The 22,460-nt window shown below is 32.6% G+C and overlaps 1 protein-coding gene across 2 annotated transcripts in view; it reads left to right on the top strand.

Annotated features, from left to right (window-relative positions):
* Positions 1-8,437: 8,437 nt before the first annotated feature.
* The window catches only part of LOC148285202 (ATP-dependent translocase ABCB1-like), a 66,956-nt gene continuing 52,933 nt past the window's right edge, over positions 8,438-22,460 (top strand). The window contains exons 1-2 of one of the 2 annotated variants that reach the window (XM_088228566.1): positions 8,438-8,629; positions 13,090-13,148. In XM_088228566.1, coding sequence (XP_088084692.1) covers positions 8,516-8,629; positions 13,090-13,148 — 173 coding nt within the window. In that variant the 5' untranslated portion in view covers positions 8,438-8,515. Of the gene's footprint in view, positions 8,630-13,089; positions 13,149-15,534; positions 15,620-22,460 lie in introns of those variants that run through there. The other variant, XM_088228573.1, reaches the window with a different exon arrangement.

The following is a 22,460-nucleotide window of genomic DNA, read 5'->3' as shown; positions in this document are numbered from 1 at the left end:
GTCATGACAAAAGAAATCGCAAACTATGTCAAAAACAGTTCTCAAAATTTCAAATAATAGTACCTAGGTACGCCTTTCGTATTACAGTTCTTGTTTTTAAAATTAAAACTTAACTCCGATGCCTCAAGATTAGTCCTTATTGTGTGTTATATTCCCGTGTCTGGGTAAAGAACACAATGATGAGTGAAAAATAGAAAAAAAATCCAGGACGAGTATTTTTAATTTCATTCAGATACACTGCAATTTAAGTGGTCCCTAGGGAAGTATCACGTTTTTTTTTACATTTTTAAAGTAATAAAGGTCTATGAAATACTGTCCAGTAAAAAAAAAAAATTCGCTAATTATTCGTAGCATAAAAAATACTTTTAAATTTGTAATTTTGAATTCCCGCAACAGCGGTGATTCCATTGGTTGTTTATTGGCAGTGAGAAATAGAGAAAACTTGCGAGTCGAGCGGTTTTCTATATTTGAAACTACCAATGAAGATCTTTGGGTAAAACTAACATACGCTCTCGAAATTACTTTTATTTGTGTACTTTACTTTCCTCCGGCGAGTGAGGCTAACACATATCGATTATTTTTCGACAGGGTTTTGTCCAGTTTAGATTTGTTTCAGAACAGAAGCGTCATTATAGTGGGGGATTTCAATTTACCTTCAGCGAGCAACATTGAAGGTATAGAGGCTGATCTAACTTTTTTGTGCTCATTGTTGAAACTTTCCCAGTGTAATGATGTTTTGAATTCTAGAGATAGGATTCTGGACTTAATACTTGCCGGGAAAGAAGTTGATGTGTTTCGGTCATTGTCACCTCTAACAAGAGAAGACAATTATCATCCCGCGCTTGAATTTTGTATCAGTGTGTCGATTAATCGTCCCCATCGAACTGAAGTTCCCACGGAAGGCACAGTCAGTTGGAGAGGCTGGAACTTCAATAAGGGCAATTTTGACCAGCTATGCTTTTTAATGGCCAGTATCGACTGGAATGAGGTATACGACACATTGGATGTAAATGAGGCGGTGCAAAACTTTTATTGTATTGTTGAAGGAGTACTTGATTCTTGTTTTCCTAGAAGGTCTCAGACAACTGGAAGAAGGCGATATCCAAGGTGGTTTTCTGGGGCTATTATTAGGGATATTCAGGTTAAGCATTCCTACCATAAAAGATGGAAAGCTACGGGCTGTCAGAATGATTATGAAATGTTTGGTAGATTAAGATCTAGCGTTAAACGTGACATTCGATCAGCGTACCGGTCATTTATTTCCAATATGGAAAACAATATTCTCAAAAATACAAATTGTTTTTGGGATTTTATTAAATCTCAAAAGGCAAACGGCGGGAATATTGACACCATGACATGGGGTGATCGAACTGTTCGGGGCGCAGATATTGCGGAAGCGTTCGCAGGTCACTTCAAAAATGTATACAGTAGTGAACCTCCGCTTCTTGACGTTAACGCTGCTAAGCGGTGTACTACGCAAAACGGTGCACAATCTATTGTTATTCCAAATATCAATGAAAAAGACGTAGCTACGATCATAGATAGATTGAATAATACCAATTCTCTTGGCCCAGATTTTTTACCGACGTTCTTTTTTAAAGGATGCGTAGATTTTTTAAAGGGGCCGCTTTGTTTTTTATTTAATTTGTCATTAAATACAGGAGTCTTTCCAGAAATTTGGAAGATATCTAAAGTTACTCCTATACACAAGAGTGGCTCTAAGTCATCCGTAGAAAACTATAGACCTGTAGCTGTACTTTCAGCGCCAGCTAAGGTATTTGAAATTTTAATAAGTAAAATCATCGCTTCTCGAGTCGAGCCATTTATAATAGATGAACAGCATGGGTTCAGGAAGGGTCGCTCGGTTGAAACAAATTTAATGATATTTACAGACTATATTACGGCTGCATTAGATGCAGGACATCAGGTTGACTGTTCATATAATGACTTTGCCAAAGCCTTTGATACAGTCGATCATGATGTTATGTTAAACAAGCTGAGTGAGATCGGTTTCTCGGATGGAATGCTAAAATTAATGGCGAGCTACCTCCGAAACCGAAATCAATACGTTTCACATGGCTTGTTTGCATCAAAAAAATTTAATACTTACTCAGGTGTTCCCCAGGGATCCAACTTGGGTCCATTACTGTTCTCTATTTTTATCAATGATATTAAAAAAGTTGTGGTCAAATCACGTTTTTTATTATTCGCGGATGACTTGAAACTATTTTTGAGGGTTAAAACTTTGGATGATTTTCGTTCTCTCCAAACGGATATATTAAACGTATCTGAATGGGGAAGACGAAATAAATTATTGTTCAATATTTCAAAATGCTCAGTTATGTCTTTCACCAGGGCCCACAAAACGCTATTCTTCCGCTATAGAATGAATGACCAGAATCTTATGCGGATTGCGAAGGTTAAAGATCTAGGCATCACTTTTGTGAGTTCCCTGACATTTCATGATCAGATCGAAACAGTTTGTAGTAGTTCATTGAAGATGTTAGGATTCGTCTTGCGTACTGCTAGGGTTTTTGGTAGTACACGAGTACTGAGAATTCTTTATAACTCGTTGGTGCGAAGTAGACTCGAGAGTGGCTCGATGATTTGGGGACCGTGTGAGTTGAAGTACTCTCTTATGGTGGAGAGGGTTCAGAAGAAATTTCTTCGGTTTCTCTTCATGAGGGAGTGCGGATATTATCCATGGCTTTATCCCACTGAGTTTCTCCAGGGTATGCTTGGTTACAGCAGTTTGAAGACTAGAAGGAATGTGTATTTAACAACGCACTTCTTTCGATTGTTGCGCGGTATTATTGACAACCCTGAAATTATGCGGAGCATTAGCTTTTATGTTCCTGATAATTACCTTAGACAGCGTCAACATAGACTGTTTCACATTCCAATATACAGGACCAACCTGCCAATGGTTATGCCTGTTGGAAGGGCTATCTCTATGTTGAACAATATCACTTTGGACATTGACATTTTTCACGTCTCTGAGGGAGTTTTTCGTTACAAGATTCTCTTACTTTTTTAACATATTATTCTTTGGATATTATGTATACTAATGTGTTTTTTTTACATATACCTAATCTTACCTAATTATTTCTATATGTATGAATTAAGATATTTTATTTTGTAATGTACATATATATGAATAAATAAAATGATGAAAATGATGATGAAAAATTGGCCACGCCCCTAATACGTCACGATTCATGTTTATTTGTTCCTTGCCACTATCGCGAATTTTGACGTCACAACAACCAAGGCCAAACACGTCGCGTTTTTCTACGAACGTAATTTTATTGAATTTCTTATTTACATTAATGCATAAAAACATTTCTCGGCAATATCCAAATTGATTTTGAAAATACAATTAATTATTCTAAATCCATTTCATATATTTTTATCGGGACTCGTAGTATGTAATATTTCCCTATTGGGCGTGTAAAAGGAAATGGTGGTTTGCTCGACGTGTGCTTGTCGCTTCCTCGCATTTTTTCTGCCTAAAATGTTGGCAGAAAAAATGTATTTTAATTATTCAATTCGTCCTACAACAATTGCAATACAACTTAGTATAAAAAAAAAAAGATAATTTTCGCGAACTCGCTCGTAACAAACGTCGTCGTGCATTCGTTTTCGCAGAGCTCACATTTCAACTGCGGCCTATTTTCATGTTGTAGTAAATTACATAGTAAAAAATAAAGTAAAAATGTAGTAAAAAACATATTTAAAAACCCAGTAGTAGTAGTAAAAGACATAGTTAAATAAATATACCCATATAGCGAAAGATATATTTAAAAAAGGATATTAAAATACGTGGTAAAAAGAAAAAAACACAGTGAAAAACGTAGTGAAAGAGATATTAAAAAGTATAAATGTATATACGCAAGTAATAGCAAAAAAAAATTGAAGAAAACAGTGTAAAAAGTTATGAGGATTTCCAAATATTCAATAAATAAAAAAAATAAAAATACCATTATTAAATAAGATGTAAAAAATTTTTTCTTACGCGCGGGAAAAATTAGAGCATTAAATTGTATGGCAAAGTATCTTGAAAACGTATGAAAAAAATTACAAAAATTTATAATTTTTTTTTTAATAAAATTAACTATTTTGAACGACGCCACTAGTTCATATGAATAAACCGATGATAAGAGAGTTACGAAAGATTTCCGGTTTACAGCAAGTGAATAGACCAATCGGCAGAACTGACCTAGAAAAAGCGGAAGAGAACTACGTCAAACGAGTAATTTCAGAAATACAAAACTTTAAACAATCATAACGCTGATAATACGATACACAAATGATAATACGATAAAAAAATATAAAAAAATTGGCTTAGTTTAATAGTCTATTAACAAATAAAAAAACAATTGAACTTCCTCATTCAAACAAGAACATGTGTTGGCCATCTAACAGGCACCAATATCCAACAGTTCGACATGGCAAAATAGCGAAAATATTTAAACCTGTGTAAAATACATAACAACATTTATCAATATTATTCTAGGGCCGAATACCTTTTTTTCCCACCCTTCCCTTGACCCATCCTTATGGTACCTACCTCACATCAAGATAGAAGATATTCAAAATTATAAGATTTGCATTTAGAACAAAACATACAAGATTTTTGGCACATAACATTAGATTGCATAAAAATTATTGGATTCCTCGCGCGTCCTTGTAAACATCGTTACATTAATTTCATAGTGCATATCATCATCCAGTGCCCAAAATAGAAGAACATTCACATCGTATCAAAGGTAGGTGCATATTTAATGTTCCTTTCCTTTCTTCAAATACTTCCAACCTTGTACAAAACTGAATGAAATTCGTTTTTTCGTTACAGTCTGCTTTTCGTTAACAACCTGTTTTCGCAATAGTTAGCCGTTTGCAATCTCCGCTTGGTTTGCACAGGTAAACGAAACATGTTGAATGTTTGTCATCAATTCGCATTCTGCTGTCAATGGTTAGTTTAAAGTCCAAGAGAGCTGCGTATGTCGTCATTCAGTCCAATGAATATGGGACAGAAACGGACCTGATATAATAAAAAAGAAGAATAAGCTGTGTAAAACCCCAGATTGGCAACGGGAAACCATTCTGATTATAATTTCCCAGGATATCACTATAAAGAAGTGATTTTTAACGTCGGCGACACCTGGATATTGCGCAAGAAAAAGAAGAAATTTTTCATACCATAAATAAATATTTGCGTTCTTATGCATTATACGAGTATTTTAATTTTGAAGCCATTTTTTTCAGTCGTAAATAACCGTGTTTGAAAATGGAAAACAAGTTATGGTAGAGCGGAGTTCGAACCTCGACCTCTGATCCGTGAATTTACAACATTACCACTGAACCACAACCCGTCCAACATCATCAGGGTCAGTGGTGGCATTCTGAATCTTCTCTATCCCCTAGAGAGTGATTAATTTGGGGATTTTTCATGCGACGACACTTTGCTTCATATAATGGCCGCACTGATGATTAAACGTTAAATGATGTATAAAGCTGTTTAAAAAACTGAAAAAAACTAGTACGGTTTGGTCGATTCAACATAATAAAGTGTTTTGGGTAATGCTTAAGGTCGCAATAATGTTCTAAATGAATATCGTCATGTTTAATTTCACGTGTTCATATTTATTTGACGTTTAATCATAAGTGTGGCCAGATGTAAAGCAAAGTGTAAACGCAGGCAAAAAATAAAAATCTCAAAATTAACAACTTTATTCGTTTTGTAGGGAAGATTCAGAATACCACCCCAGAGATAATGTTTTTCGTGTAAATTAAAACCCGAACCCTGGACGAGTGTTTAAGACTCGATGGCTACTTACTCTCAGATAAAAAAATAAATTGAGTGGAGATAAGTTCGCCTCGTAGTGTAGTAGATGATGCGATACCATGCTTCAGGGCCGCGATTATGAACGGCTATCTTCATTGGTATGTACTGTTGATATTTATGTAAGAAAGTTTGTATATTTGTATGAAAAATCAAAGTATCTTTGCCGGTAACCGGTAATTGAACATGTTTAGGAAAAAAAATTGTAAACATATTCTATATTTCATACAGGAAACTTAGTTTTACTTTGTAGATAAAATTGAAGATAAATTTTAACTTCCCATCAAGATACGTACCCAGGTATTTTTAATTTGTTTTTTGCCGTGCTCATTATATAAAAGGCATATACTGCAAAAGGTATGTTCCTTCTAACTACGTAAACTATAGTGTGAGAATCTGGTGGGATAATCGGCTGTTGCCTTGTTAAGGAACTTCGTTGCATTTGTTTTTAAAAGAAGAAACCACAGAAAACTCATTCAGGAGCAGCCGGACTATTGACAGACATCACCAGACCTTCCGTTCATGCGTGTTTTGATGGCATTTTGCGTCCTATTTTTATTTTTTTACCTTTACTATTTTTGCCATGTATGATATTACCTCACATGATAAATCCTCATTACTATCACGATATCTTCTAGGTCCTCACCCAGGCCTCTATATCGCGCCTCTAATTGTATTCGCTCTAAGCTAGAAAAGAAACAATGTTGACAAGGTTGACATTAAGTATTTGTAAGAACAATAGCCAAAATATTTTAATGTTCCTGGATTGGCCCATGAAGCACAAAACTGACTTTAACAACACCGTAAAAACTATTTTTGAAAACAGAATATGCGATTCTAGGGATTCATTTACGGAAGAAGTATGAACAGTGTTTTTAGCTTAGAGTATATTTATAGGCGTTTCCCAATAGATTTGTCTTTTTATTAAAAATAAATATTTGCGTTTTTACGATTAACGAGAATATTTTGATTTTGGGGCCATTCTTAACAATATGTGAATAACTCACTATTAGAAAATGGGAATTCAGTTGTGACCGAGGGTGGGTCGGACCTTTTATCTGAGTACTCGGCAGTAGTCATAAGATCCAACCTCCCTCAAAAATCAACAGATAGAAAATTAAAGAAACAAACATTTTTAAACTTTGGCTTAGTAGGTGGCTAACATTATATTATTAATTATTGTTATCAAAAACATTTTTCACTTTGTGGTATGACATTTTACACTTATTTGTTTATAAATTTGTATAAACCACTTAATTTTTTTATTTTGAGTTTTTTTTTCGAGTCCTCTTTTAAAACTATTCCCGTTAGGATTTATTTTATCTTCTTTCTCTCTCTTTGTTTCAATTTTCTGTCTCTTTCATACAATATTTTATTATATAAATAGCAACGCGTGTAATTATAAGTTAAATTCCTGACGATGAGGTAGTAACCTCGAAACCGGTCGAAGTGTAATTTAAAAAAATAAGTGGTTTATACAAATTTATAAACAAATAAGTGTTATATTATTAAGACTACAAAGACAGCAAAATAAAATATATAAGTTAGTATATGACCTCCCAACTAAATAAGTCATTGAACAAACTAGACAATTAAATATGATTTAACTGTTTCAACTAGAATCCTAAAAATTTATTCATAAATTAGCCACTGATGTAATTTATTGTAGACAAAGAACTAAAACTTGAAAATATTGTCGTAAACATAGACACTACATCGGAGAATATCAGAACAATATCGAATACAACATTCTAAAACGAGACAAGGACATTCAATACTAATAAACCAGGGACTGAAATTATACAATAAACAACCAGACAAAACTAAAAAAAAAAGACTCAGACAACCTTTCCAAAACATGTTTAAAATATTATCGTTTGCGATAGAATAAAAAAATAAATAGAAAAATTATTTTGTCAAATGAATGCTATCAGTAAGGGTTTATAAATAAATTCCCAAAAAAATAAAATAACATGAAATGAAAAAAAAAAAAAATTTAAATAATGTTTTACAGGACCTGTAAATGCCTAGACTTCCATACCTCATTCTCAAAACTGTTCTCCAACATGTTATAAATATCTATCAACCTAAAAGGTGTCTTGTTCAGAATTCTGTCCCACATAAAAGGTTAAAGTGGATTGCGAGAAAGAGTTTTCTACCAGTCACTTTTAAATCTCTCGAGTTCTTTATTCGTCAACATCAATCGATATAAGACGTTAACATAAACAGTTGTGAACAACCGTTGAATGGAAAAAACAGCAGTTTTTTAACTTTTAAAAATAAACAAACGCGATATTAAGTCAATTAAAATCAAGCTGGCCGTTTTTGATTAGTTTTTGGTGTATGGCGATAATTCTTAGAGTTTCATTTCTTGAAAACAGTTCAGAAAAAAACTACAGCAACTCATAATTAAATTAAGTTGAAACAATTACATAAGTGATGTTATTGAAGACGTAACGTTTACAATAAAATAAACATTCAACAAAATATTTTACGCGTGCATAAAATTGTATAAAATTATGCACACGATGTTTTTAATTTATGCCCAATCCCTGGTGTGATACTTAAAGTGTGATGAAATTTAGTGATTAACACCGTTATTTTTTTAATTTTGTCACATCGGTGGTTATAAATTTATTGAGTGTATAACTTATATTTAAAAAATACAGGATGTCAGGAACTACGTGCAAAGTTAATTTTGAGCCTGTCAAAAGTGTTACCAAGGTGACAAGAGTCAAGAGTAAAAAAAATGATAAGTCAAAACGTTTTCAAGATAAAGAATATGTAAGTAAATCTTTTTTATAATTGAATAAATTTTTATTTTACTGTTTATTTTAAAAATAAAAGCCTTTGGATTAATGTCTTCAACGTGATGGCAAATTTCCGGCAAAAACTCTAAAAATTAAATCGAGTAGTAAATGTACTAAATGCAATAAATAGCATAATAAATAATAAATAAATAAAACTAGCAGTTTTAAAATATTTTCCATATTTACACCGGTGAAATTCAAATATGTGATTGCGCAGCAGGATTATACGTCGCGAAACGTAAATATTTTGACGTTTAATATTAGGTGTTCACGGATGTTGCATTGTGATCGCGAATACGATAAACAACCATGGTGAGAAATAGTTTTCACGTCACTTATTAGCACGTCGATAGTTATTTATGATTCGGCTACTGGGCCGATCTGGGCGGACCGCTCGCCTCCGGCGTCTGCTCCGTTCTCCGCGCACGGATCTTCCGCCAGCGTCTAATCGGCAAATAAGGCTCGGTAGTAGACGGAATCCGCCACGGAATATGAAGTCTGGCTGCTCGATAATATGAAATATGTTTTATTGTCGTTTACGTACTCGTGTTTTTGTATTTTTTCTAACACAACAGTATACAGAGTGTTCTTTAAACCCTGTCGCATCAGAAACCACGATGATCAGTATGAGCAAGAAGACATATTGGCACATTAAAAAAAATTTTTAGAACGAATAAAATTTACAAAAATAAAATATTTAAAAAAACAAATGGTTGCTTACTTCTGCAAAGGAGAAGCGAGGCGAGGGGAGGGGGAGTCTAATACACCGTCAACCACGTGGCCACGCCCCCCTCGCTTCTCCCCTGCAGAAGTAAGCAACCATTTGTTTTTTTAAATATGCTAATATGTCTTCTTGCCCATACTCATCATCGTGTTTTCGGATGTGACAGGGTTTAAAGAACATTCTGTATTATGCTCATTTATTGCGTTATGTACTTGTATTTATTTCATTTTTATATCAATATTTTTAGTGTGTTCTGTGTTACTTTAATCATTTTTTTGTTTACTTTTATTTGCGTAGATTGTTTATAAATTTTATACATACTATAATATAGAATAACATAATGACAGAGGCACTGAGGGGATCCTGAGGGGTGGGGACGACTTCGTTTCTCCACATGATAACTTAGTATACTTTTAAAAGGTTTCTCTAAAATTTTGAAAAATGCACTTACTCTTGATATCGGCCTATAATTTTCTACCGTATTCTTATCTTCAGATTTATACATTGGGTGAGCTGACGACTGTTTAATGTGTGATGAGAAGATTCCGAGGCAAAACTAAGATTGAATATGTATGATAAAGGTTTGGCAATAAAGTGTTTTGATTGTTTAAATTGCTTCTTGCTAGCAGCAAAGAAGACCTGCAACTCTTGGTAACAAAAGTCTACGATGTATGCAAGAAAAGCGATTTGCTTATGAATGTTGCTAAATCAAAAGTGATGGTTTTTGAGAGGGATGAAAATATAACTAAATGTGAGATCAGTGTGAACGGAGATATTCTGAATCAGGTAGATGAATTTGTGTACCTGGGAAGTATGTTTACTAGGGACGGAAAGGCCGAGAAAGATATTGAAAGAAGGGTAAGTGCCGGGAACAGAGTGAACGGTGCACTGAATTCTACTTTGGCAAACAAATGTTTATCGCAGGAGGCTAAACTAGCAGTTCACAACGGAGTTCTAGTGCCAACTCTAATGTATGGGAGCGAAGTATGGAATTGGAAAAATGATGATGAAAATGGGTTTTTTTAGGAAATTTTTAGATTATTATTAGTAAACTATGTCGTTAAATGTTTTTGGTTTAAAAGTAATAATAAACAAAATTTTATTAGATGGTATTTAAAAAAAAAGGAAAATTTTGGTCGCGAAGAGAGCGTTTAATTTGAATTTACAAAAAAGTGCGACACTCTTACCCCAACTGACATTATGTAATAAAATACCTAAATGTTTTGTCGAAATGCGATCCCTCAGGCGAATGTGTTGTAAAACGATGTATGATAGGTGCACAAATGTCGAGATCCGTGAAGTGTGTAAGGCTGAGACATGCATTATCGACAGAATCAAGAAAGGGGTGCTGCGTCGGTTTGGACATGTAGAGCGAATGGACAGCGAAAGAACGGCTAAAAGGATCTACGATGCAAATGTTGATGGATGCAGAAAACGAGGAAGACCGAGAAAGACATGGCACGATCAAGTCCATCAAATACTTGAAGATGGACATGTCAAAAGTAGGAATAATCAGCGTGTGTGCAAGAGAAGATGTATGAATGTAGAGGAAGCGAGGTCTGTATGCCAAGATAGAGTGTTATGGCGTTCTGTCCTCTCTGCCTACCCCTACTAGAAAACGGCGTGATGGTTTGTTTGTTTTGTTTAAATATATTAGTATTAATAATTTCAGGGCCCTTTGAATATGTTTTTTTAGGCTGTCAATAGTTTTGACAACTTCGTCTTCTGACATTTCTTTTACTTAAAATATGGGCATTATATTAGTAAAAGCAATGGTTGCGTCTAACTTTCCCTCACTAATAAGATTTTGATAAAATGGCATTCGAATAATTAGAACCTATCGATGTGAAATAACCATAAACACAATGGGCAATTTTCATTTATTTTTTTAAAAATTTAGCTATGGTCGTTTGTAATTTCTGAATCAACTATGTGAATGGAAGTCAATTCTGTAAGATGAGTTAGTATTAGTACCTATATTCGGAATCAGCGCAACAAGATTAATTGGACGTATATATGCAGAAAAGATCCAACTCACTTTGGATCTTTTTTGAATTTATTATAAAAATCAATAGAGAATATCTCATTTATATTTAAACAAAAAAGATCCATCCGGTTAGACAAACACTTACGTAGTAATTCAATTTTAAAACACTGTCCATAATGCAATACTAGAATTTTACATTTTGCAAAAAGAGTACAATATTATTTGGTCTTAATGTAGTTGAAAAATGTTTTCGTATAAAAGATATGTAAAATAATTTTTTGCATCAGGAATAGCGCAAATGCAAATATTCCGTCTACTTCATATAATTACATAAAACTGATCATCTTACCTTTGTGTAACAAAAGTGAACAAGATTTGCTCATAATTCTAAATTATCTCTGGATACGCTAAGATAGGTGTACCAATGCAGTGCCCTATGCCCAATTAGGTGTGTAAATTGAATGATGATGATGTAAGATGATAAATTACAAATACATTTGTATGTCTGCATAGGCAGACAAATATTTTTTTTGTCTGGATATGGATCCATGGATTTGGATTTCATGGATATAATGACGTGTCTATTATTTAATTATTCATAATAAATCCAATTTCCTAATAAAAATAATGATAATCATGGTTTATTAACAAAAAAATACGATTTCTACATACATACTTAGGTAGTAGATTTTTTTGGATTTTGTCTAGTCGGCCTAACTGGGTACAACCTGTTTTAAGGCAGACATTTTTATGCAAAATAAACAATAACATGACGACCTACTAGTTAATTTACTATAGAGTTATACAATATTGATTTATACTATTTATTATTTTAGAGGGTTTTTGAGTAAATTTTCCAATTTTTCTCTATACAAACCCAGTAGCCAAATTTTACAAAATGTAGTTTGAACTTTTTTTGCATTTATAAATCTTAAAATCTGTTCAAGCAAAAATGATCCAGCTCCATGAATAGGCATATAACTCATAAATGAAATGTTAATTTTGAACAAATGTAACACCATTGGTGAGAAAAATACTATTTCTATCATTAACAATAATTTTTCAAATCAAGTAGTTATCTGTAATTTTATATTAGGGTAATCTTATATTTCCTCAAATATCTCAAAACTGTAATATTGTTGGATCTTTTCTGCATATTTACGTTAAATTTTGTATTTATATTATTTAACTTTTTTCTTTAGCATAACTAGCGTAAGTGCTGTATTTTTAATTACATGTATTATTAAAGCAATAAAATGTATTTGCGTTCCGCCGCGGAAGATCGGCGACGGAATTTCCGCTGAATGCAGCGCTAGCCTTAATCCGTCCCTACACAGACCATAACAGTGTACACAATGATAATAATGATGATACCTAGTATTGAACAGTGCAAAGCCATGTTTCGTCTGTTTTTTCCTTGAATTTTTCCAAGAACTATGTTATTTGTCAAATACTAATAAAAATTATTAAGCAGTAAAATATGTGTTATCCTTGATTTTTTAATGAATGGTTCAAAATTTTAATTTTATATCTATCAAAATCTAGAAGGCCATTGCACAATTAATTGTAATCAAGAAAATGTTATTTTTTAGGCAGAAATCGATTACTAATTAGTTATTTATCCTAATATCGCTGAATATATTATAATTTTTGCCTAAATAATATGTTCTTAATCAAATCTACGCTATTCATAATTTATTTATAATTTAAATTATGTGTTTAGATGACTCCACAATCGAAATGCGAAGTGTCGGAAGGAGAGGCTCTTATCACGCGAAAAAGGTAAAAACAATGATTTGTATATAATAATCGAATATTTATTTTTAAATGTACAAATATTTCAAATTAAACATTCGATTTCATCATACTTCTATTTGTCAGCAGATGTCTACCGGACACGGAGTGTTCATGGACTAGTTTGCATACATCGCACTATGTCCAAATGTCTGCCAAATGCCCCCCCCCCCCCCGAACAATATTGAACAAATATTGCATATTATAAAATGGAAAAGTTTGATCACAAAAAAATATGAACAGAATTGATCAATAAGCAATTTCTACATGATATATTTTAAGATACATGAATTTGAAAGATTATAAAAACATAAACAAAATATCAAATATTTTTTGCCTCCCAATCATTAAAGGATATATAAAAAAAAGTGATTAAGATCTCCAATGGCTTAACATTAGCAGGCATTGGAGTTTAAAATTTTAATTTTAAACATATTGGATGAAATGCAACAGTAGCCAGACCTGATACCGCAAAAAGTTACAATTCTAGACTTGTTAAGTTTACACGCTATTATACCAAGGTTCCGAGGGAATATCAGGTTGGATATTACTATTAAAATACCCCTTTGACAATTTAGAAGAATTTAACTCCATTTTCCAAGAATCAAAATTAAGTTCTCTAACATTCCCTATTATAATAATTAATTATTTATTTTTTAATTAAAAACTTTGTTCCAAAAACGGAAATAATTCTAATGTATGAAGCCCATGTAAAAACTAAAATATGTTATATGCAACAACGATGGGTCTCAGAAAATCAAAATGACATAATCAGACTACAGAGACAACAAAATAAAATATTAAAGTTAGTATACGATCTCCATCTAACAGCAACTAAAGAACTCTTTAAACGAACTTAACAATTAAATGTAACTGAACTGTTTCAACTACAGCCCTTAAAATTTATTTATAAATTAGCCACTGATGAAATTTATTGTAGACAAAGAACTAAAACTTGAAAATATTGTAATAAACATGGACACTATATCGGAGAATATCAGAACAATATCATATACTAAAACTTAAACAAATACAAACTAATACAAACTAATACCACTTTCGGAAAAAATGATTTTGAGTATTATTCAATTAAAATCTATAACCTACTTCCACTATCTATTAAAACTATTAGTAACGAGAAAATGTTTAAAAATGCTATAAAAAATGGATAGTGGAGCTAGGTAGAAGTAAAATGGACTGTCTCATTCGCCCATACCAATATTGAATCAACTGCTCCACAACTGTATAGCTTATGTTAGGTTTTTGTTATTTTCATTGTGTGTTTTGTAATATAAATTAATATAGATGTACATAAATACCTTGTTTTTAAAACTGTCTGAATATTTGCTAATTATGTTTGTTTTTTAAGTCTTCTTTGTTTATTCTCAAATGTTATTTCAAAAAAGTTTATTTTTAAATGTCCTCGGCACGGGAAACCCCAGTGAGGGAGCAAAATTGTAAATTAAACTAGGGGTCAACACTGTTCTGACATCGAGGCAACACTATTATGTTGGCAAGAAGGTGCATATTTTTTTGCCAGAATTGTGGAAAAGCGGGAGTGTTGTCAAATTAAAAAAAGTGTTGACCTCGCTTTTTCATGGCATCGGTCGTAGGGAATCAGAGAGGTTGATGCATGCCGCGGATTGGAGGTTCTTAATGCATGTTGAAAATATAATAGAAAAATAAAGAATAATGAAAAAAGTACAAAAGGCAATCATGAAGTTTCGCATATATTAATTCAATTTTTTTTTTTTTTTTGTATGTATGTATGTGTATGCGCATGGGTATATGTATGTGTATATGTGTATGTGTGTATCAATATGCGTACACTAGTAAGTTTATATTTTATTTCTTTTAACTTGTAAATTATTATTATGTATTAAAATGTAATTGCCTAGCTTAAAACGGGGTATGTACCCTTGTTAGCTGGGCAAAGTTTACAAAAAAGTAGTATATGTAATATGATAAAATGTATAAATATTTTTTTAAAAATAAAACTACCAGACAAAATTAATCAACAACATTTGCAAAAGATGTTAAAGATCATTAACAGTAGAATATGAATTTAAAAAAGAAAAAAAAAGTGGTTGTAATCCGCAAGGCTTTATAAAAAAATAAAAATAAATAAAATGTAATGAAATGAAATAAAACCTTCTCGTTTTTTCCATTTCGAACGGTTTAGGATTTAATTACTTACGTAGGTACCAGAATATCTGCAGATTACGTGATTTGTTGTCTGTGTTATCATTATCTCCAATCCGATAACGGACGTTCTGTGTTTTGTTAGTGGCATAAAAGATTATTTATACGAACACTATCATAATATCGTTTTTTATATTCGATCAGAATTTTATTTGCCATAATTTCACGAACAGTGCATTAGTGATAGTGTGTTTTGCGGATTTCTTGGAGAATATCAAACGATAAGTGATACATGTATAAGTTTCGAAAACAAATAGGTGAGACAAACTTATCCGATACTTTCTTCCTTTTCAATTTTGAAATATGAAAAAAAAACGAATTACGATTTAGCGCTAGGATATTTTTTCAACAATTCATTATTATATTTCCCATCTCGGCACCCGATGGTGCATAGGGCACACCATTGGTATATCGATCATCCGTTACATGAAGGTAATTTGATCAGCCTCACGTATCGGGTACCAGTCCAGAAACATTGAACAGTGCAGTGAAAGTACTTCTTTCACATCCCCGAAACCGTCCGAGTAAACAAAAACTTTTTATTTTACTGTTTTTATTATTTCATTATTACTGTAATATTTTATTTAATTTTTACGTGTGGAATGATGCGGAGTGGCTATTTCAATGTACGCTTTTTTTCTTCTTTTTTTGACATTGTATTTAGTAATGTATGGTAACTATAATTGGCCTACAGTTTTGGTTTATTTGTGAATATTTTTTTTTGTTGTAATGGCTGTTGTTTGTTCAATTCAAAGCAATTTTAAATTTCATATCTCGCGATTTTCATTTTATTTATTTATTTACGGACATTTCCTAATGATACAATTCATAGGAATAAGCATCACAAAGTAAGAATAGTTAAAAACATTAAAAAAGAATCATTGGCAAACATAAAGAACATCAAGACAAGATCTGGACTATTTATTTAGTGCTCGTTTAAATCGTTGTCAACGTAAACCAATAAGCCCAGATCTTGTCTTGAGCTAACAATACGAAAAAGACGGGTCGTGGAGAATAAAGGCCATAGTTTGTTGTATGCTGATCGATGAACAGTACTTCATTGTTTCTTAACCTACGAGTCGGAATATAGAATTTTACCTGTCCCAGTAATGATGGCACATCGATTATACCATTTACTATGCCGAACATATATATAGTGTTAATATTAGTTCTACGTTTTTTTAAACTAGAAATATTTATAACAATTTAATATTTTATAACAATGATATGAAGAGCCTTTGATAATATTGTCATTTATCCTCATGACCATATTGCGTACACTAATGGCAGCAAAACCATTGAGATATAATATATAGAGATGACACTCCATACAAATCCGAGCTAAAATGTCGTCCCTAAAGAAAGGGAATGACCAGCGGAGGGAGCAAGTGTCATCACGTCATATCCCGTTGACTTTAACAAGCAAAACACGAAGTATAGTAAAAAGCATGGACCTTTTACATCGGTCTACTGAAAGCAAAATTCCCGGCAGTTAATTCAGTGTGTTACCTAATTGTTTAATATTATTTTATCGGGGCAATTCTTTAAGCGGTTTATTTCTAAAATTTTAAATTTATTTCATTTTTGACCTTTGCTGCACGTTTGAAGGAATTTAACATTTGTATTTTTATCAAAAACATGATTTGACTCAATTAGGTGGTTTGCAAACGTGGAGTTTTCCTTGTTATTTCTCCAACTTTGGAAGTGTTCGTTAATCCTAGTTTTGAATGACCTTCCCGCTTGGCCCACGCACTCGGCTTAGCATGAACCGCAGCATCATAAACATGAGCCTGAGTTGGTATCCCTTTCCCTTTTATCTTTATTATTAATTAACAATTCACCCATATTTGAATTATTATAGAATGCAATAAAACATTCATCTCTGTTAGCTATTTTACTAATTAAATTACTACAATCTTCGAGATATTTTTGTGACTCTTTATTTCCATAATTACATAAAATCATGATTTACAACCCCTGCTTGCACTTGTATATAACACAGAAATTTGTTTAGTCTCCACCAGTCTGACGATGTCAGTCACGATGAAACCCGGTCACTGGTAAAAATGGAATAAAACTCTACACGTAAAGTTATATAAAAGCTTTATATTCCGGTTGAAAAAAAAACGTAACTCTTGTATCAAATGATATACTCTTGTTCTATAAGGTTGTGATAAAATATTTAAACCGCTCTCATGTAATGTTGAAGAAATCATGACGAAATATTGTAAAAAAAGTACAAGCTGGCGACTCACCATCGTCAACATCAGCAATGAACGTAGTTTACAGAAAGCAGCCAGTCCATAATTTTGAACGAAATAGATATTGGTGTTATCGGGTGCAGTAACATCAATTCTATGTTCTGTTTAAAACAGCTAGGCCACTTTCATATTCATACAAAAAAAACTGTTAAATTCGACTTCTGAAAATAGTGTTGTTCTCAAAAACAACAATTTTCAATTTACAGAATACACGCACAGCACTAGAAAAACCTTAAACGGTAAAGATGCTGATGAAAAGATCAATGGGGGCATTCTAGTTCTAGGGCAATCTAGTTCTCTTAAATAAAATTGCTAAATTCATAATTTAATTTATTTTAAAAATACACTAATTTAAAATACCTGTGCTAAAAAAACATGTTTTACTACAGTATGTCACCTCATACATTTAAAGTTTGAATGAGGCATTAATCAATATTAGATCTGGGCTGGTATTCCAAACGCTCTCGCTGCCGTAGACAAAGCTTTAATAGCGCGTATTTACATACTACTACTTTTTCGGCCTCGTGGAGTTGTGGTCAGCGTGTTTGTCTACTTAACAAGAGGTCTCGAGTTCGATTCTCGATATTGTTGAGATGAAATTTTTATTTAAAAAGGTGTTTTTACACTAGACTATTTTAAAGTCCCTGGACTGGCACCTTTATGTAACAAAAATGATCAAGATTGCTGCAATTGGTGTACCAATACAGTGCCCTCTGCACCATTCGGTGCGGAAAGGGAATGATGATGATGATTTACATACTTAATGCGCGCTATAAAAGTGTTTCCTACGGCCGCGAGGGTGTTCGGAATAGCAGCGTAAAATGCATACTTTAGGTTGTGTGGTCAGCCAAACTTTAAAAAATCACCAAAATTCTTTTAACACATAATTTTATTAAGTTATTATAACAAATTAACTAAGTGATTCTTCAAAATCAAGTACCTTAACATAAATATAAAACACGATGTCGGATGTCGCATGTTGGTTTAATTGGTGTTCTTACAAAGAGACGAGTACGTCTCGAAACCGGTACACATAGAAAAGTCAGTTAATAATTAATATTCAGAAAAACGTTTGGCCACAAAGTTAATGCTTTAAATATTAACAATTTAAAATAACATGTTCGATACATTATGACACAACATATATACATCATAGTTTTACTAGGGCTGGCTGTTTTCTGCAAAATGGACACCTCAGATTGTGTGGTCAGCCAGACTTTAAAAATCATTAAAATTGGTAAAATATATATTTAAATGTTTTTTGTATTTTCAAAAATTATTTATCAATTTTAGTTAAAGTAAAAACAATCCATTTGTTGCGTAGATTTGATTATTCACTCTTATCACAAAAATGCTTTTATCTCAGTTTCACTTTCCTATGGCTGACTGCTTTCTACATTACTACGTTCAAATGTTACATAACTTTTACATAAGTACCAGGGGTGCACTCGCAAAATGTGCAGTGGCGGAAGGTTCTTTTTTCTTTCGTAAAATATTTAGGTTAGGACGGCCAGAATGGATGCGTAATTTACTTATGCCTCTTTCATATTTTAAAATAATATTGTAAGTAATAATGGCTGGAAGTAAAGGTTTAGGAAAAAAGATATATTAATTAAATAGTTTAGCGCCACGAAAAGTTTGATTTAAAAAATATTTTCTTACATGCAGCGTAAAACCACATGCTTCATAAATGTTAATTTAACGTCGACCTTATCGGGAATAAAACCCGGGACCTCAGGCATGTTAGGTTAGCGCACTTAACAGTGGACTTATCTCGAATCGATTTTCTTTTTTATGGTTTTTATCTATGAGTAGCCATTGGGTTCTGATTCTATTCTACATACCTTTTTTTTTTGTCAATTTTTATTGTATTTCATATATATAAACTATGTTTTATTTGAGTAACTTGGTAGTTCAATTATATAATAAAATATCTAGGTAGGTGCATAGGTTCTGGGTACACATTATACATAACTATAATATATTTTATTTATTTATTTTACAGAAACAAAGAGTAGACAATGATATAATAACATACAAAAGATACGGTTTAAGTACAGACTAGCGAAGTTTCTAAATAAAAATCACACATATTAAATTGTGGTACAACAAAAGGGTGTTTTTAAGAGAGTAAATGTATAGGTGTGTTTGTGTATATGTGGGAATAAGTGTTCAAGTGTGTGTAAGTGTGAACATCATTAAATAGTAAGTTGGATCGTATCGCAGCCAGAAAGAATCAGTCTTAATTTATTTTTAAATAAATTAAGGGGCGTGTTAAATATATCAATAGATAAAAATAATCAGAGTGTTGTGCATAGTTAGTGCTACAGACTGGCAAATGGAATATATACTTATTTCTTGTCACGCGAACGGGGACATTAAAATTAATTTTGGAGAGTATGTTAAAAGAGTCTACTTTATTATTTATCATTTATATAAATAGCATAATTCAGATATAGTGCGTCTATTTTCAAGGGTAAAAAATCAATTTTGTTTAGCTGATTGGCTGGAAGTGCAAAGCGTTTTATTGTTTTTATAATCTAGGTATTTAAAAAAAATTCGTTGAACATTTTCAATCCTTTCTATGTTTGTTATGTATTGTGGGCTCCACACAACGCATGCAAACTCCAAGTTACTGCGTACAAAAGTCTTGTATAAAGTTTTATATGTGCTTGGTTTTAAAAGGGTTTTTGAAATTTTTAAAATGAAGCCCAGCATTTGGTTATTAACTAATTTACAAAATTCTTGCAACTCTAAATTTCCAAATGATTTAACTTTACTCAGATGCAATACAGCTGCATCTTTAAATCATTATTGATATGTTGGAAAAAAACTTAATTTTTTTAAACACTAGTTTTCACTCTATTAGAGAGGTAGAAACGTTATAATTAATTATGTATGTACCAACCATTTTGTAATAATAAAATTTTAAAAAATGGATATATAAATACGTGGATAAATAATTATATTAAATCATAAGTACCTATCCCTAATTAAATTAATAATACTAATAATCAGGTTAGAGTAAAATGGGGGAATGGCGGTCACTTCAGAGGAAATCGAAATAGTTATTTACCAAAATGGCCTTCGTATAAAAGTAACTAAATTTTCATAAAGTTCATTTAGATCACTTTATGTCAACAAGGTATACATTGCCAAGATTTTTAGAGTTTGCCATATTTTCACAAAAACTTTTAACCTTTCAATGACTTTCGCACCTTGCAGGAAATGGCGGTCACCAAAGGGGGCAATAACAATCGGTCGAAATCAAAATAAGCTTTGCTTCCAAAATAAACAAATCAATTGAACAATGTTTTGATAGTGTAATTATTATATAAAATAAAATAAATTACCTAAAGTCCGTACATAAACTAATTGAAATCAAGACGTGGTTGCGCGAGTGGTTGGTAGGATTGAGTGCTTTGTGGCTGGATGGACCGCCAGTGGATAAAAGTCCGCCTATCCTACCCATCTTGTGATCTCCCAACTTCCAATGTTAATTTATTATCCTCGTCGCTATGGCCATGGGTAGCTACGGTTGCTATAAGAACAATTTTACATATCCATGGCAACCATCATCAACAATAACTTTTTTCTCTCTTGATAATTTGTATTGTCAACAACCGCATGTTCATAATTTTATCTGCTCGTCCTTTAATCATCTGCCCGCATCTGCACACTTTTACATTTTCTGACCGCCGCGCCGCCACATTCATCTTTATATTTCCCGAATAACTATAATTAAAGTGTTGTGTTCACCGAAAAAGGAAAACACTACCCAGGAGCCAGGACTTGGAGATAGCATCCGGATTCCTGTCCCTGACCCCTTTTCCTAACTTCCCAAAGGTAGATTTTTTGTCTGCTGTAATTTGTTTGGCTGCATACTATTCTTTTCCGCATCTGCCATCAACGCGCAAACGCATCTTTTCTTTCCCCGCAAAAATTAACACAGGTCAACGATTTAGTCAAATAATACCCACGCAAGTTTTTAATCGCCACCCCATAACGCTTTAGCACGGTGAACTTCAAGTAGACTCAGATCATAAAATAATTTGGCTGGAAGTTTTATATTCTCAGCCATTATTTTTTCTTCTTTTGGTGAGAAAAAGAAATAAATGTCTTCCTAGACAAGGTCTGGTACTAGGAATATTCTATTTGATCCGTTCTTGTCAAGTACTACAGGGCATGTTAAATATCTTGGATACTTTGCGTATAGAATCTCCATCACGTACAGCTTGTGTGACGTTCTCCAAGTCTTATTTACTCAATTTTGCCTATGTTGTTGTTCAAAGCCTGTTCCGCGGCACCTTTGTAATAAAATAAAGATAATCATTGGCGACTATTTCAACAAAATTGTGTTATAAATTAAAAATTGACCCATATTTTTATGCAGGGTGATGCCGGTCGGTGACTGTTATTACCCGCTTCGAATGACTTGCATAACCCCAAAACTGCCAAAATGTTTTATTTGGTCTTCACTAAAAACCTAAGTAAGTTTCCGAAAATCAAATGTAAATGAAAAACTGATTTCATTCAGTTTTGCGATAGGGAAATATTTGAAGAAAGGATTGGAACATGGAATGGATACCCATCTTTATTATGATGTGAATGTTATTCAATTTCGGACACTGGATGACAAAATGCACCATAAAATGTAACAATGTTTTCAACGACGCGCGACGAATCCAAGCACTTTTTTTTGCAATTTTATGTGAAGTGAAAAATGTTGTTTTGTTTTTGTTCTAAATCCGAATCTTCTAATTTTGAATTTCTAGGTAGAATTTTGAATTTTTAGGTAGGTACCATAAGGATGGGTCAAGAGAAGGATAGGAAAGAA

Source organism: Micrasema longulum, unplaced genomic scaffold (genome assembly GCF_059751315.1).
Source record: "Micrasema longulum isolate JH-2025_06_02 unplaced genomic scaffold, ASM5975131v1 h1tg000047l, whole genome shotgun sequence".
Classification (NCBI taxonomy): Eukaryota; Metazoa; Arthropoda; class Insecta; order Trichoptera; family Brachycentridae; genus Micrasema; species Micrasema longulum.
This window is presented reverse-complemented; position numbering and strand designations above follow the sequence as displayed.